We start from the raw sequence: 18,885 nt of genomic DNA on the forward strand, positions 1-18,885 counted from the left end.
ACCTAGGATACAAGCAGAGTACTGGCGGCTTGTGTTAGATAGGACAATTGTCTTTGTCTACTCTTACTTTTGAACTGTATTTGCAAAATGGTTTTGTTCTTCAATCCCACAACTTTACAATTCCAAGAGATAATTTTGCTTTCTCATTAACAAAAAGAATTTAAGAAAGTCTGCTCTTCAAATTAATCCGTCAAATTCTAATGGATAAACATATTACGGTTATCCAGGAATTCAGTGTCTGAGCTTACATTACAATTAGGTAATGCTCTGCAGATTTCTTTTTTCCATTTAGTGGTGATTGCTGTAGGACTTAGTCTTCCTGGTTGTCTGACTTTGGGTTTGCCTGAAACAGGCCCTGAGACAAGAATCTTATTATAAGTAATTTAATTCCCCCCTTAGAGTGCCAAAAAGAAAGTAAAAACGGCAGGCTAGAAAGCCAGAGGTGTACAGGATTCAAACACTTAACTCTGTGGATGAATGTACCTTTATCCTACTGAGAAATGTCTGAACTGTTGGAAATGTAAGGAAAAAAATAGTAACAACACAATGTTATCCTACCAGAGGGGGGAAAGTCTACTATTTCATAAACTAACTCCTGTGAGTCTTAGATGACTGTTTCCATGGCATGAATCAATGCTTGAGCAGTTCCTCCAGCCTGACATGTAATGGATGAAATAGAATCTGAAGGTGAGATAAAGCCCTGAGGCAAAGAAATGTAGGGAAAGGTAGACAGATGTAGGGCAGATGAGCAGTAATGTGTTAATGGCCAGAGAGAGTGGTCGAGTACCACAAGCCTCCTCTACACCAATGAAGATAACTGCAACCAACATCACAAAGAAGAAATTGGAATAAAAAGTAGGACAAACGCCCCTGATTAGACATGCTTTACCGTCCCCAAAGGAGAATGAAAACACATTGTAATTGTATTTTGCCTAGGGAGTTTTGAAGGTAGGATTCTAGTCTTCAGAGCAATGAAGAATTTAGTGACAAGAGAAGTGTTTCATGTATCTGGGTAGCATGCTGCAGGGCATGGCAGAAGTGTAGTAATTGGATTTTATCAAAAACGGTCTGCAAGTTTGTAAATACAAAAGTAAGATCAAATGTGACTTTCAACACATTACACATTACATCTCTCTATGCTGAAATTAGCTAAATATATTATGTGGGGCAACAATAAATATTCCTGCAGGCGGGCGGTGTGATTTTACAGAATTTAGGAAACAAAATTTTCATAGACACACTAATATTCTGGTAAGGCTACTCCAAATAAATACTTGGTAACCATACAGATAATACGTATTTTCTCTGTCTTTAGAGAATGAAGAGGACTCACTACTTCTGGAAAATACTTGTTTTATATTTGTTTAAATGAGTGTGAATTTTATAGATGAGATATTTTTCCATTTCTATTTCTGTCTTGATAGTAGCTCTAAAGACATCCATAATACAAAGTGTCCAATTAACCTTGCTAAATTAATTAGTGACTGAATAGTGTTTTTATAATACCCAATGTTCTTCATCTTTTTAAAGGTTTGTATCACTTCTCAGTACCAGAAGATGTGGTCCTTGGCACTGCAATAGGAAGGGTTAAAGCCAATGACCAGGATATTGGTGAAAATGCACAATCTTCCTATGACATCATTGATGGAGATGGGACAGCACTATTTGAAATCACTTCTGATGCCCAGGCACAGGATGGTGTTATAAGACTAAGAAAGGTAAGCTAAGGAGTATTTTCTTCATCTTCTAAATATCTTTGAGTAATCTAACTTTTGATATCTGTGAGAGCTGAGTAGACAGATAGAATCCAGAGTTGGTAGATATTTAGATTTAAGATGAATGGTGGGTTAAAAAGGTATACATAACAGAACTATTCAGGATTTCTTGTCTCTTAGGGCCACATCATGTTTCAGATGTCCCCCTGGTAAACAGTTACCATGTTGTAGCTGGCCTACTACTACTTATCTCCACTTTTATGATTCGGTGTGTTTTCCACTAGGGGAAAAAACAAACACAAAACATTCAATCTTTACACAGGGCACTGAAGTCATTATCCTTAAGGGAACCCTCAACCAATGGCTAGACAGATACTATTGGCTGATAAAATTACTCCAGGGTACAATTACCTACAGTTTAAATGGATTCTCAATGGAGACATGTGTCAATTGCCCCCCCCCCCCCAGGAATAACAAGTTCAATAGATTCTAGACTTTTTCTGTGTAACTCTCATATTTCTGATCCCCTCTTTCTTTAAATGTCCCTCCAAATACATTGGCATTTTTCCTTGGGCTTTATTGAAAATTGTGCTTAAAAAGAAACTCAACGATAAGCAAGATGCTCAGGCTCCAGCATCCTGTGTAGCTCTGAAGTTCAACATGGAGAAACTCCTACCACTGGTTACTTTAAATATGTTGAAAGCCCAAGCTTTGTGGAAAATAAATCTCATGTCATCCTTGTTCCAGAGATGAGGCATTAGTATAGGAAGGCAACCTTCTAAAGAAAATGAAGATTTGGAACATTTTGAACTGTCTCTTTTCTTCTTGTTTTTGTACTGTTTTGTGGTGCATGTGAACCACTCTATATGGTTTTCAATTTGTAGTCTTCATCATGGTCTCTTATCTTCATAAAAATCATGTGGCAAAGAGGTTAGGAAGAATAGTACAAACTTTTACTCATGTTAGATCTATCACTGTGGTTGCCCATAATTCTCTATTCAATATTATTCTTCACATCCTTTCTTGCAAATGCTATTTTAAATAGATTGTCTAATTTATGAATGACAAGTGATGATATACACTATTGGGAACCAGTAATGTTTTTGCTGCTGTCTTTATTAGCATTAAATTGACACAGTGTTAAGTCTACAGTGTGGCTCTATAATGTTGTATGATAATCTAAGTCAGCTGACAATGTAGCTCAGTGGGATCTGTTGTCAATCATGAGCAAGACCATAGAGTTCTATCTTTGGCACCTCAATAATATATGTGGAATGGTACTTCTCTAAATTTTATATTGAAGAGGAATTATCAATGGAAACCTAGAATTTTCTGACCATTTTTTAAATAAAATGCTTACAGATGATGCTGGAGACAAATGGCTATATTTATTGTAATTTTTCAGTGAGAAACATTATTTTCATGCCAGGATTCAAGTTCAGAACTTTGAGTCAAAAATAGTTAAAGGCTAGTATTTACTATATAATTATACTTAAGTCAATTATTGAATAACATGCAACCAAATTTTTTTACCTAAAACTTTGTAATGACATTTTTATTGTTTTTAACTGCCACCCACCCTTCCTATTGGGTAGTTTTATAAATTGAGGCAATTAGTTATTCATTCTGTCCACTAATATTTATAAATCTGGAGGCATATGTGATGAACTTAGTGCCATGAAACACAAAAGTTGTTTTTAGAGACTGCTTATAAGTGGTCATATTTCAACAGCCCACTAGGCTACTGTTTATTAACTGATAAAACTAAGGAAATGAGAGGACGTTTGGACACATCATAGTTAAACTGAGCTGAAAATCACAGACAAGCAAACAAACAACAAAATGTCCTCAGGGAATTGCCTTGTTTTGTTTTGTTACTGAAGCAAACATGGAGTACGGTGCCCAGAGCCTATTTACCCACTTAGGCAGGCTGGGCTACAGGACCTTTTTATGGAAGATTCTAGAAATTTTGTGGAAAATGCCTACAGAGCTATTATTTGATAATGGGCTTTGTGAATGCATAAGGTAAAGGAAAGGGAAGATGTTGATCAAAGAGTTCAAAAATACCAAACTGGATATAATTTAGTGAAAGTTTGTGCCCCATTTTGACCACGGCATTTCTACAAGAATTGATTTTTTTGTTTGTTTTTCTTAAGGTGAGAACTTTTCCCCATTAATTATTTTTTCCTTGATTGAAGTCCCTTTTACTACTCTCCTCCAAGTCCCACCTTTATACCCCCTTCCCACCATTCTTCTCCCATTACCTTCCAAAAAGGGGAAGTCGCCCAGGGGTAACAACCAACCGTGGCATATCAAGTAGCAGTAGAACTGTGGTCTGCCCTCTCCCACTGAGGTCAGACAAGGCAGCTCCGCTAGGAGAAAGGGCCCAAATGTAGGCAACAGAGTCAAAGACAGCCCCTACTCCAATGGCCAGGGGACTCACATGAAGACCAGGCTGCACATCTGCTACATATGCTTAGGGGATATAGGTCCAGCCCATACGTGCATGAGGTTAGTACTTTAGACTCTGTGAAGCCCCATGTGCCCAGGTTAGTTAACTATGTAGGTCTTCTTGTGATGTTCTAAACCCCTTTATCTTTTTCAATTATGTCCCCCACCCTTCCTCCAGACTCTCTGAGCAGCACTGCATCTGTTTCAATAGGCTGCTAGATGAAGCCTCTCATAAGACATTTATGCTATACAGGTTTGCAAGCATATTAGAGTATCATTGAAAGGATCAGGGGTCGGATCTCCTGCATGCGATGAGTCTCAAGTTGGGCCATTTATTCATTTGCCATTCCCTCAATCTCTTCTCCATCTTTATCCCTGAACAACTTGTAGGTGGGACAAATTTTGAGCTGAAGGTTTTGTTGGTGGGTTGGTGTCCCTGTCCTCTACTGCAAGTCCCATCTAGTTATCACTATAGTTATCATCTAGTAACTATAGGCTTCACCTCCCCACTGTTTGGAGTCTCAACTATGGATGGCCATGTTCATAGGCTCCTGGGAGTATCACAATCCCAGGTTTTCATGTTGCCCCAGATATGCCACCACCACCCATTTCTGTTCCCAGTCCTCTCTCCTCCCAGCCCTCACTTGCCTGTTCTCCTCATACCTACTTCCTATTCCTGTTCCTCTTTCTACCTTCTCTCCCAGCCCGTTCCCCACTCCATCCACTTCTCATGTTTATTTCTCTTTCTGAATGAGAGTCAAATATCCTCCCTTAGTCCCTCATAATTACTTAACTTCTATGGGTCTCTGGATTGTAATGTTGTTATCCTGTACTTTGTGTTACTTTGTGGTACAAAGCTAAACAGAGGACTCTCAACAGAGGAATTTCTAATGGTTGGCAGAGAAGCACTGAAAGAAGTGTGCAATAGTCTTAAACATCAGAGAAATGCAAATAAGCTCTGCGACTCCATCTTAAAACCATAAAAATGGCAGAAACAAAGACACCTCAAGAGATAGCATATGCTGGTGAGCATGTAGAGCAAGGTGGGAGTCCAACCTTGTATAACAATTTGGAATTCAGTTTGGTACTTTGTGAAAAAACTGGGACTAGTAATACCTCAAGACCCAGCTATACCACCCTGGACATATAACCAAGAATTTTCTACCATCCTATAAGGACACTTGCTTAGCAACTTTATTCATAGTAGTCAGAAACTGTAAGCAATCTAGCTATCTTTCAGCCACAGAACAGATAAATAATATGGTGGTATATTTATACAATGGAATACTGCTCAGCTATTAAAAATGAAGAATTGAGTTGTTGTCTTAGTCGAGGTTTGTTTTTATGCACAAAACATCATGACCAAAGATCAAGTTGGAGAGGAAAGAGTTTATTCAACTTGCACTTCCACACTGCTGTTCATCACCAAAGGAAGTCAGGACTGGAACTCAAGCAGGCCAGGAAGCAGGAGCTGGTGCAGAGGCCATGGAGAGTTATTACTTATGGGTCTGCTTTCCCTGACTTTCTCAGCTTCGTTCTAGTAGAACCCAAGACTACCAAACCAGACATTGCACCACCCACAATGGACCCTCTCACCCTTGATCACTGATTGAGAAAATGACTTATAGCTGGATCTCATGGTGGCATTTCCTCAAGGGTGGATCCTTTCTCTGTGATAAATCCAGTTTGTTTCAAGTTGACACACAAAACCATCCAGTACAGTCTTAATTTCCACCAAAACTGCTAAGGGAATGAGATGAAGGATGTGTCAACTGAGTTCTTTCTTTGTATACTAGCCTATTATTGCACCTTAAATTATACATTTGTCAACTAAGTTAGAATGAAACTAATATCAAATTAAAATTTCTGTTTGTCAATTAAAATAATATTAGTATATTACACGGTGCATATTTTAAATATATTTTGAGACATGCCTAGAATAAAGATCTATTATAGTGCAGAAGATTTGCAAAGCTTAAATAATATTTTACCACCCTAAATCATTTCTTCCAAACTAAAGACATGCCCATTGTTATTTTATAATCAACAGGGAAGTATATTTTGTAATGTTTATCAGAAAATATTGGAGAGAAAAGCTAATTCCCATTATATCTGAATTCAAACATGAAAGCTAACATTGAAGTTTGAAATAAGAATATATATTTAATCTTGCACAATTACTCCCATGCTAGCTTTTGTTCCAGCTTCCATTTTCTAAAAATCTGCATTGCAGATTTAAAATTCTGTTTCTTCTGAGAAATTGTGATGCATATATAAACTATCTATTTGAATCCTGACAGACTTACATTCTCAAAATCTGGAATATTATAACTTGCCAAGAATCTCCCTAGATGGGTTCTGATGTATGTAAGGGGAACATAGACACTTACCTTGCTCAATTTACACCAAAAACCTGGTGGACTATTAAGAAATGAATGATGACTCTTTCAGAGATATCATCAGGAACAGAGAAATGATATAATTTCAACTTTTGAGTGGTTGATGTGCCAAAGTCAGAGCTAGTGGAGTCCATTTGTTTGCCTTCCCATTTTTCCAAGTGTAAACAAAAATAGGTTTGCATGTGCAAGCATTTCACTTCATCTGATTGCCTGCTCCATAGCACAGCACTGTTGACAGAGACCTAAGGATGTCCTAAGAAGAAATAGACCCGATTTAAGTCACATAACCGGTTAGAGTAGAAATGTTGTGGAAATTATATAAACCACTCTTTGTTAGGTTTAGTGCTAAACCATACTTTGTAATATCTCTTTGGGGTAAACAATGGTCATTGCTACTCTTTCCATTTCACACACTGTGCAGAAATGATAAAATACTGTTCCCAGATAGAGATGCATTCAGTGCTGCCTTATCTGACTGTAGCAGAAGCTTGGTTAACCACATGTTTAGCATGCTGGTCATGTCATCGATAGTAAAATTTTATTATGACTCTGAAGTGAAAATGTTACAATTCATGAGTGGGAATATTTTTGTGAATTCCAAGTGAAATGAACAAAATACAACAGAACAATAGATTAGACTCTCTGAGCTTGTATAATAAACAAGTATCAATGAATGGCTTGTAAAATTTGTAAGTTGCATGGGGGGGGTATAGCCCATTAACAATCACAAACTAGCTTAAATGAGAATAACTTCCATCCATCGACATTATACTCATCTCTTCTTGCTGTGGTTTAGTGAGAAGAATTCATCTTTGTCATTTTTTTAACAGCCTCTGGACTTTGAGACCAAAAAATCCTATACTCTGAAGGTGGAGGCAGCCAATATCCACATCGACCCACGTTTCAGTGGCAGGGGACCCTTTAAAGATACAGCAACAGTCAAAATTGTTGTAGAGGATGCTGATGAGCCTCCGGTCTTCTCTTCACCGACTTACCTCCTTGAAGTTCATGAAAATGCTGCCTTGAACTCTGTGATTGGCCAAGTGACAGCTCGTGACCCTGATATCACTTCCAGCCCAATAAGGTATTTCATTTCTAACTACAGTATGTGCTGCATCACTGGACAAGAGAAGGAGCCTTGGGACTGTGCCCCTGTGATGAAGGACTTTCCATTATTTTATCCTCTGTTTCTGTGTTTGTGTGTGTGTGTGTGTGTGTGTGTGTGTTTATGTATGTACATGTGTGTACATGTGCATTGCATGTGCATGTGTGTGTCTGTGTTGTACATCCACCGTCTACTAATCTAGAGACAATGCCTAGGAATGGGAATACAAAGATAAGTCATGTTATTCCAGCTCTTGAAAAACTTGAAGGAGATAAAAAATTACAAATGTTTTACAGAACATTGGGAAGAATCTTTTACATTTTATGCTTTATATATTCTATATTTTTAGTATTGCATGAGCATTGCCAGTTTGTATTTTGTCGCTTCAGACAGATATAGTGAATTATATTTTAGAATTCAGAAGTATGAGACCACCGTGTCAATGCAATCAGATGTCCCTATCTTGTCTCTGAATGTGGCTTTGAAATTATTCTCAGTTTCTGAGCATTACTGATAAGTCAGCATATCTAGACCAGTTTCTTTCACAAAAAAATTTCAATGTCATTTTAAAAATGATTTGTGTTTATAATACTTTTGCTCAGAATTTTTTCTTAGGATGATAACTAATCAAGTTATTTTTTTTCTTGTTGTAAGAAATGATGCTCAAATCTGTTTTTTATGTTGATTTATAGACATTTTTCTCATTTAGAAGTCAACAAAGAAGAGTTTAGGTGCTCAAGCTAAGTAAGTTTCTTGCAACATCACACCCAGAGTGCATTGTGTTGTGTACTGGTCTCCAAGGATGAAGTGTTGGGTAATGATGTGTTTAACAGTAGATTTTTTTTTTTATATTAACTTGAGTATTTCTTATATACATTTCGAGTGTTATTCCCTTTCCCGGTTTCCGGGCAAACATCCCCCTCCCCCCTCCCCTTCCTTATGGGTGTTCCCCTCCCAACCCTCCCCCCATTGCCGCCCTCCCCCCATAGAGTAGTTCACTGTGGGTTCAGTCTTAGCAGGACCCAGGGCTTCCCCTTCCACTGGTGCTCTTACTAGGATATTCATTGCTACCTATGGGGTCAGAGTCCAGGGTCAGTCCATGTATAGTCTTTAGGTAGTGGCTTAGTCCCTGGAAGCTCTGGTTGCTTGGCATTGTTGTACTTTTGGGGTCTCGAGCCCCTTCAAGCTCTTCCAGTTCTTTCTCTGATTCCTTCAATAGGGGACCTATTCTCAGTTCAGTGGTTTGCTGCTGGCATTCGCCTCTATATTTGCTGTATTCTGGCTGTGTCTCTCAGGAGCGATCTACATCCGGCTCCTGTCGGTCTGCACTTCTTTGCTTCATCCATCTTGTCTAATTGGGTGGCTGTATATGTATGGGCCACATGTGGGGCAGGCTCTGAATGGGTGTTCCTTCAGTCTCTGTTTTAATCTTTGCCTCTCCCTTCCCTGCCAAGGGTATTCTTTTTCCTCATTTAAAGAAGGAGTGAAGCATTCACATTTTGATCATCCGTCTTGAGTTTCGTTTGTTCTAGGGATCTAGGGTAATTCAAGCATTTGGGCTAATAGCCACTTATCAATGAGTGCATACCATGTATGTCTTTCTGTGATTGGGTTAGCTCACTCAGGATGATATTTTCCAGTTCCAACCATTTGCCTACGAATTTCATAAACTCGTTGTTTTTGATAGCTGAGTAATATTCCATTGTGTAGATGTACCACATTTTCTGTATCCATTCCTCTGTTGAAGGGCATCTGGGTTCTTTCCAGCTTCTGGCTATTATAAATAAGGCTGCGATGAACATAGTGGAGCACGTGTCTCTTTTATATGTTGAGGCATCTTTTGGGTATATGCCCAAGAGAGGTATAGCTGGATCATCAGGCAGTTCAATGTCCAATTTTCTGAGGAACCTCCAGACTGATTTCCAGAATGGTTTTACCAGTCTGCAATCCCACCAACAATGGAGGAGTGTTCCTCTTTCTCCACATCCTCGCCAGCATCTGCTGTCACCTGAGTTTTTGATCTTAGCCAATCGCACTGGTGTGAGGTGAAATCTCAGGGTTGTTTTGATTTGCATTTCCCTTATGACTAAAGATGTTGAACATTTCTTTAGGTGTTTCTCAGCCATTCGGCATTCCTCAGCTGTGAATTCTTTGTTTAGCTCTGAACCCCATTTTTTAATAGGGTTATTTGTTTCCCTGCGGTCTAACTTCTTGAGTTCTTTGTATATTTTGGAAATAAGGCCTCTATCTGTTGTAGGATTGGTAAAGATCTTTTCCCAATCTGTTGGTTGCCGTTTTGTCCTAACCACAGTGTCCTTTGCCTTACAGACGCTTTGCAGTTTTATGAGATCCCATTTGTCGATTCTTGATCTTAGAGCATAAGCCATTGGTGTTTTGTTCAGGAAATTTTTTCCAGTGCCCATGTGTTCCAGATGCTTCCCTAGTTTTTCTTCTATTAGTTTGAGTGTGTCTGGTTTGATGTGGAGGTCCTTGATCCACTTGGACTTAAGCTTTGTACAGGGTGATAAGGATGGATCGATCTGCATTCTTCTACATGTTGCCCTCCAGTTGAACCAGCACCATTTGCTGAAAATGCTATCTTTTTTCCATTGGATGGTTTTGGCTCCTTTGTCAAAAATCAAGTGACCATAGGTGTGTGGGTTCATTTCTGGGTCTTCAATTCTATTCCATTGGTCTATCTGTCTGTCTCTGTACCAATACCATGCAGTTTTTATCACTATTGCTCTGTAATACTGCTTGAGTTCAGGGATAGTGATTCCCCCTGAAGTCCTTTTATTGTTGAGGATAGCTTTAGCTATCCTGGGTTTTTTGTTATTCCAGATGAATTTGCAAATTGTTCTGTCTAACTCTTTGAAGAATTGGATTGGTATTTTGATGGGGATTGCATTGAATCTGTAGATTGCTTTTGGTAAAATGGCCATTTTTACCATATTAATCCTGCCAATCCATGAGCACGGGAGATCTTTCCATCTTCTGAGGTCTTCTTCAATTTCTTTCCTCAGTGTCTTGAAGTTCTTATTGTACAGATCTTTTACTTGCTTGGTTAAAGTCACACCGAGGTACTTTATATTATTTGGGTCTATTATGAAGGGTGTCGTTTCCCTAATTTCTTTCTCGGCTTGTTTCTCTTTTGTATAGAGGAAGGCAACTGATTTATTTGAGTTAATTTTATACCCAGCCACTTTGCTGAAGTTGTTTATCAGCTTTAGTAGTTCTCTGGTGGAACTTTTGGGATCACTTAAATATACTATCATGTCATCTGCAAATAGTGATATTTTGACCTCTTCTTTTCCGATCTGTATCCCTTTGATCTCCTTTTGTTGTCTGATTGCTCTGGCTAGAACTTCAAGAACTATATTGAATAAGTAGGGAGAGAGTGGGCAGCCTTGTCTAGTCCCTAATTTTAGTGGGATTGCTTCAAGTTTCTCTCCATTTAGTTTAATGTTAGCAACTGGTTTGCTGTATATGGCTTTTACTATGTTTAGGTATGGGCCTTGAATTCCTATTCTTTCCAGGACTTTTATCATGAAGGGGTGTTGAATTTTGTCAAATGCTTTCTCAGCATCTAATGAAATGATCATGTGGTTCTGTTCTTTCAGTTTGTTTATATAATGGACCACGTTGATGGTTTTCCGTATATTAAACCATCCCTGCATGCCTGGGATGAAGCCTACTTGATCATGGTGGATGATTGTTTTGATGTGCTCTTGAATTCGGTTTGCCAGAATTTTATTGAGTATTTTTGCGTCGATATTCATAAGGGAAATTGGTCTGAAGTTCTCTTTCTTTGTTGTGTCTTTGTGTGGTTTAGGTATAAGAGTAATTGTGGCTTCATAGAAGGAATTCGGTAGGGCTCCATCTGTTTCAATTTTGTGGAATAGTTTGGATAATATTGGTATGAGGTCTTCTATGAAGGTTTGATAGAATTCTGCACTAAACCCGTCTGGACCTGGGCTCTTTTTGGTTGGGAGACCTTTAATGACTGCTTCTATTTCCTTAGGAGTTATTGGGTTGTTTAACTGGTTTATCTGTTCCTGATTTAACTTCGATACCTGGTATCTGTCTAGGAAATTGTCCATTTCCTGAAGATTTTCAAATTTTGTTGAATATAGGTTTTTATAGTAAGATCTGATGATTTTTTGAATTTCCTCCGAATCTGTAGTTATGTCTCCCTTTTCATTTCTGATTTTGTTAATTTGGACACACTCTCTGTGTCCTCTCGTTAGTCTGGCTAAGGGTTTATCTATCTTGTTGATTTTCTCAAAGAACCAACTTTTGGTTCTGTTGATTCTTTCTATGGTCCTTTTTGTTTCTACTTGGTTGATTTCAGCTCTGAGTTTGATTATTTCCTGCCTTCTACTCCTGCTGGGTGTATTTGCTTCTTTTTGTTCTAGAGCTTTTAGGTGTGCTGTCAAGCTGCTGACATATGCTCTTTCCTGTTTCTTTCTGCAGGCACTCAGCGCTATGAGTTTTCCTCTTAGCACAGCTTTCATTGTGTCCCATAAGTTTGGGTATGTTGTACCTTCATTTTCATTAAATTCTAAAAAGTCTTTAATTTCTTTCTTTATTTCTTCCTTGACCAGGTTATCATTGAGTAGAGCATTGTTCAATTTCCACGTATATGTGGGCATTCTTCCCTTATTGTTATTGAAGACCAGTTTTAGGCCGTGGTGGTCCGATAGCACGCATGGGATTATTTCTATCTTTCTGTACCTGTTGAGGCCCGTTTTTTGACCAATTATATGGTCAATTTTGGAGAAAGTACCATGAGGAGCTGAGAAGAAGGTATATCCTTTTGCTTTAGGATAGAATGTTCTATAAATATCCGTTAAGTCCATTTGGCTCATGACTTCTCTTAGTCTGTCTACATCACTGTTTAATTTCTGTTTCCATGATCTGTCCATTGATGAGAGTGGGGTGTTGAAATCTCCCACTATTATTGTGTGAGGTGCAATGTGTGTTTTGAGCTTTAGTAAGGTTTCTTTTACATAAGTAGGTGCCCTTGTATTTGGGGCATAGATATTTAGGATTGAGAGTTCATCTTGGTTGATTTTTCCTTTGATGAATATGAAGTGTCCTTCCTTATCTTTTTTGATGACTTTTAGTTGGAAATTGATTTTATTTGATATTAGAATGGCTACTCCAGCTTGCTTCTTCTGACCATTTGCTTGGAAAGTTGTTTTACAGCCTTTCACTCTGAGGTAGTGTCTGTCTTTGTCTCTGAGGTGTGTTTCCTGTAGGCAGCAGAATGCAGGGTCCTCGTTGCGTATCCAGTTTGTTAATCTATGTCTTTTTATTGGGGAGTTGAGGCCATTGATATTGAGAGATATTAAGGAATAGTGATTATTGCTTCCCGTTATATTCATATTTGATGTGAGGTTATGTTTGTGTGCTTTCATTCTCTTTGTTTTGTTGCCAAGACGATTAGTTTCTTGCTTCTTCTAGGGTATAGCTTGCCTCCTTATGTTGGGCTTTACCATTTATTATCCTTTGTAGTGCTGGATTTGTGGAAAGATATTGTGTAAATTTGGTTTTGTTATGGAATATCTTGGTTTCTCCATCAATGTTAATTGAGAGTTTTGCTGGATACAGTAATCTGGGCTGGCATTTGTGTTCTCTTAGGGTCTGTATAACATCAGTCCAGGATCTTCTGGCCTTCATAGTTTCTGGCGAGAAGTCTGGTGTGATTCTGATAGGTCTCCCTTTATATGTTACTTGACCTTTTTCCCTTACTGCTTTTAATATTCTTTCTTTATTTTGTGCGTTTGGTGTTTTGACAATTATGTGACGGGAGGTGTTTCTTTTCTGGTCCAATCTATTTGGAGTTCTGTAGGCTTCCTGTATGTCTATGGGTATCTCTTTTTTTAGGTTAGGGAAGTTTTCTTCTATGATTTTGTTGAAGATATTTACTGGTCCTTTGAGCTGGGAGTCTTCACTCTCTTCTATACCTATTATCCTTAGGTTTGATCTTCTCATTGAGTCCTGGATTTCCTGTATGTTTTGGACCAGTAGCTTTTTCCGCTTTACATTATCTTTGACAGTTGAGTCAATGATTTCTATGGAATCTTCTGCTCCTGAGATTCTCTCTTCCATCTCTTGTATTCTGTTGGTGAAGCTTGTATCTACAGCTCCTTGTCTCTTCTTTTGGTTTTCTATATCCAGGGTTGTTTCCATGTGTTCTTTCTTGATTGCTTCTATTTCCATTTTTAATTCCTTCAACTGTTTGATTGTGTTTTCCTGGAATTCTTTCAGGGATTTTTGCGATTCCTCTCTGTAGGCTTTTACTTGTTTATTAATGTTTTCCTGTGCTTCCCTAAGTGTGTTCAGGTCTTTCCTGAAGTCCTCCAGCATCATGATCAAATATGATTTTGAAACTAGATCTTGCTTTTCTGGTGTGTTTGGATATTCCATGTTTGTTTTGGTGGGAGAATTGGGCTCCGATGATGGCATGTAGTCTTGGTTTCTGTTGCTTGGGTTCCTGCGCTTGCCTCTCGCCATCAGATTATTTCTAGTGTTACTTTGTTCTGCTATTTCTGACAGTGGCTAGACTGTCCTATAAGCCTGTGTGTCAGGAGTGCTGTAGACCTGTTTTCCTCTCTTTCAGTCAGTTATGGGGACAGAGTGTTCTGCTTTCGGGCGTGTAGTTTTTCCTCTCTACAGGTCTTCAGCTGTTCCTGTGGGCCTGTGTCTTGAGTTCACCAGGCAGCTTTCTTGCAGTAGAAAATTTGGTCTTACCTGTGGTCCCGAGGCTCAGGTTTGCTCGTGGGGTGCTGTCCAGGGGCTCTCTGCAGCGGCAGCAACCAGGAAGACCTGTGCTGCCCCTTCCGGGAGCTTCAGTGCACCAGGGTTCCAGATGGTCTTTGGCTTTTTCCTCTGGCGTCCGAGATGTGTGTGCAGGGAGCAGTCTCTTCTGGTTTCCCAGGCCTGTCTGCCTCTCTGAAGGTTTAGCTCTCCCTCCCACGGGATTTGGGTGCAGAGAACTGTTTATCCGGTCTGTTTCCTTCAGGGTCCGGCGGTGTCTCCGGCAGGGGTCCTGCCGCTCCTGGGCCCTCCCCCACGGGAGCCCAGAGGCTTTATACAGTTTCCTCTTGGGCCAGGGATGTGGGCAGGGGTGAGCAGTGTTGGTGGTCTCTTCCGCTCTGCAGCCTCAGGAGTGCCCACCTGACCAGGCGGTTGGGTCTCTCTCTCACCGGGTCTTGGAGCAGAGAGCTGCTGCGGGCCGGGATCCGCGGGTGTGGGACTTCCGGTAAACACAGAACGTGCCCGGTTCTAGAGAAATTCTGCTTCCGTGTGTCCCAAGCTCACCAGGCAGCTTTCTTGCAGCAGAAAATTTGGTCTTACCTGTGGTCCCGAGGCTCAGGTTCGCTCGTGGGGTGCTGCCCAGGGGCTCTCTGCAGCGGCAGCAACCAGGAAGACCTGTGCCGCCCCTTCCGGGAGCTTCAGTGCACCAGGGTTCCAGATGGTCTTTGGCTTTTTCCTCTGGCGTCCGAGATGTGTGTGCAGGGAGCAGTCTCTTCTGGTTTCCCAGGCCTGTCTGCCTCTCTGAAGGTTTAGCTCTCCCTCCCACGGGATTTGGGTGCAGAGAACTGTTTATCCGGTCTGTTTCCTTCAGGGTCCGGCGGTGTCTGTGGCAGGGGTCCTGCCGCTCCTGGGCCCTCCCCCACGGGAGCCCAGAGGCTTTATACAGTTTCCTCTTGGGCCAGGGATGTGGGCAGGGGTGAGCAGTGTTGGTGGTCTCTTCCGCTCTGCAGCCTCAGGAGTGCCCACCTGACCAGGCGGTTGGTTAACAGTAGATTTTAAATATGGTCTTACGCGCGCGTGTGTGTGTGTGTGTGTGTGTGTGTGTGTGTACACATACATGTGTGTATGTTTGTATGTGTCTGTGTGTGAAAGACACAGACAGACACAGAGACAGACACAGACACACAGATAGGCACAGACATAGACAGAGATAGAGGGGTTACACGTCATGTTAAATATTTCAATTTCTAATCTACAGTTATTTAAGGCTATCATCTATGCAATGATTTTTTTGATAAACTCTAGAAGAGTAATTTTCTGGATCTTGTACCTGTATACAATTTAAATTTTATAACACTTTCGTTTCTTAGATGCTCTTCCACATATTTTGGTCATTACGTGCTTATGTGTCAGAATTTTCATATCCTTCAGCTATGGTACATCTTAAAAAATAGAGGCTTTGGAGGCAGTGGAACATTTATGATTGTTTTGTATTTTGTAGTTGCATAGAAATATATTTTAAACAAAAATAATTGTTGAAGTAGAGGTCATTAATTTGGGTAGCTATGGAAACATGAGGATTTGGAGTGTTAATGGCAGGATTGGAAATGATGTAGCTGCAGAACTCCATGTAAACGTTGAAAAGAAAGCACAATTTGAACAATTACTCAATATATTTTTTTCATTAATATTTACTTATAAAATTAAAAATATGTTAAGTTCACATTACTTGCATGGTGATAAAGCCATGAGGTTAAGGTGAAATTTTTCAGAAGTCGGTGCCTCAAATGACAGAAGTTTGGACCAAAATTGGAGTTATTTTTACATCTATTAAAGCTCTTCTTAAAATATACTTTGCATTTGGGAAAACAAAAATACACCCCCTTGAGGATAAAACAGAAAGATATCTGGAGAAAAGAACTAAAAAGATAACAGTCTATGTGGGGATTTGACTAATGGCCATTAGCTGCACCAAAGCCCAGACATGCAGAATGCCCTTCATCTGGTTGAGAGAAGTATGTCTGTGAGAAGGACAAATGTGAAAGGGTGAGAAGGATCCAGAATGAGACATTTACAAAGGCATCCACATCCTGGTTACACTGTGAAATTGTCCAGTGCCTATGGTGGTATGGTGGGAACAAACATGTGTGGGCACAGCTCTATTTATTGCAAGAATATGTGACCTTGTTTTCATGTTTCTCCCATGTTCTCTGTAAGGCCATGTTCTTACTTTACTCATAGGCTCATGCATGAGTTGTAATATGAAGGGAGTGAGTGAAATGGCTGCACCTGAAGTCTCATTATGAGGATAATCTCAAACCTTGGTGTGATGGCATTGCAATTACCGCAGGTCACAACAAATAAGTGCTCACAACTATAGAAAACATGATCCCTAAGAAATAAAGGATATGTGTATGATCACACACAGAGAGACTCACAGACACGAACACAAGCATACATAGACATGGAAAAATATACATTCAAACACACATGTAGACACCAAAAAATACACATTCAAATAAAAACGTATATCTATTTCCCCCCCCACACCCCCCCCTCTCTCTCTCCCCCCTCTCTTTCTCTCTCTCTTTTGAGATATAAATAGATAGATAGATAGATAGATAGATAGATAGATAGATAGATAGATAGATATCACTATGAAATGACATGTTGTTAATCGAGACTAGATTTGAGGAGCTTAGAGATTCCAAATGAAAGTACTGGGCATAAACCAAGGTCACTACTCCTCTCATCATTTGTACAGATTTTAAAATCTCTCCATTTTATTTGTGGGAAAGCAGTTTTATTGAACTAACTGCAGTCCCCAGGTAGTCAGGCTGTGAGTCTTGCTGTGACTGATTATAGCCATATCTATTCTTGTCACTGGAAAGTGACAATAACGACTGTTCAGAAGAAGCTAGGGACGCTATAGCAGCAACGATCCAGTTTTACAAAGCATGCCATTTTCCAGTCCAGCTCTAGGGAAGGACGGGAACAAGATGTACAGATCAAGTGTGATTTGGTGACAGACAAATCAGTGCTTCTAATGTATGCCAGGCAAGCGTGAGTTCCTCAGCATCTCTAGTCCCATACAAAGGAGAAAACGATACTGCTTGACAGCACGAGTGGTAGACTGAGATGTCAGAGATGATGTGGGCCCCACACAGTCCTGAGTGGCAGGTGATTTGGCCCATGGAGGTGACACTACAATGAACCATTGTTTTTTTCCCACCCTTTCAACATGATCTCTGCATTTCTGGAGCCCTCTTATGCCACATGGCTCACAGAGCAGCTTACCTATGTCTGTACACAAACAGTTAATTTGACATAAAAATTAAATCATCTGACTAACCAGGTCAGTAGCGCATGAGTATTATGAGTCTAGAAGATGGGTTTAGGACAACTTTTCCTTTCAAAGTAGATCTAGCAAACGTGAAACTTCAGGCAAACTCTGGGCAGCAGATAACCGTGCATTTTTTTTCTCTTTAGAGCTATTGTATTTCTTATGCTGACAGGAATGTATTCATCTTTCAGGATAATATTTGCTTTGCCATCCAGCCAAAAAAAATAGCTATCTATTGTGGCATCTGCCATGTTAAAGCATGCAGTCATTTGCTGGCTTGTTGACTTTCTGTTACATTTCATTTTTGAATGCAGCTCCTATCCAGAAATAACATGCATTTGGAAATACTTAGACCAATAGCTAGATCTATATTCCTCCATATTCCAGTCCAGGTAAAACCAACAGAGATATACATTAAAACCTGTGATCATGCTGTCACCCTCCGAAGAACATTAATTAAGGGGTTGCTTCTTTCTTTTCTACTACATGTTGTGCAGTAATGTAGAGTCATTTCTGGCAACTTATTTAAAGGTGATGTTTCTCAACTTAGCCACACTAGGCAAAAAAATCATATTAGTGCTTTTATTCAGCATAGCTGTCAGTCTTACAGTTCTCTCTGAATCCCTTTCTGTATTATATATGATATTATAGTCCACAGAGGGCACTGAGCATATAAGGTTGCTTTCTTAGCTGACATTAACATTACTAGCTCATAAAGGGTAAGACGTCACACACAATGTTTAAGAGATTTACTTACTTTACCTGCATGTGTGTTTTGCCTGAATGTGTATTAGTGCCCCGTGTGTGTGACTGGAGCACACAGAGAAACAGGAGGACACTGCAATCCTTAGATCAGAAATTATAGATGGCTTTGAGCAATCATATGAGAACCAGGAATTAAATTACAATCAACTGAAAGATGTATTTGACACCACTGAGCCAACTTTTCAGCTCCCCAACCCCATTTTTAAAAATTAAGTGGAAATTAAATATTTGTTAGATGAGAAGAGAATTCTAGTAAAGTTGGGTAAATCTATGCAGAATATCATGTTAGTTTTTGGCTTGTCCTCGTTGTTTGTTTTGGTAAAGTTATATTTTGAAGAGTATAAA

The 18,885-nt window shown here is 39.6% G+C and overlaps 1 protein-coding gene across 6 annotated transcripts in view; it reads left to right on the forward strand.

The window, feature by feature from the left end:
• Cdh8 (cadherin 8) overlaps positions 1-18,885 on the forward strand; it is a 397,554-nt gene that overhangs the window by 228,582 nt on the left and 150,087 nt on the right. For all 6 annotated transcript variants that reach the window (XM_087595281.1, XM_087595279.1, XM_087595280.1 and 3 more), the window contains exons 6-7: positions 1,531-1,718; positions 7,396-7,649. In XM_087595281.1, the coding sequence (XP_087451407.1) occupies positions 1,531-1,718; positions 7,396-7,649 (442 nt within the window). The remainder of the gene's footprint in view (positions 1-1,530; positions 1,719-7,395; positions 7,650-18,885) is intronic.

Source organism: Rattus norvegicus, chromosome 19 (assembly GCF_021556685.1).
Source record: "Rattus norvegicus strain SHRSP/BbbUtx chromosome 19, alternate assembly SHRSP_T2T, whole genome shotgun sequence".
NCBI classification, from domain to species: Eukaryota; Metazoa; Chordata; class Mammalia; order Rodentia; family Muridae; genus Rattus; species Rattus norvegicus.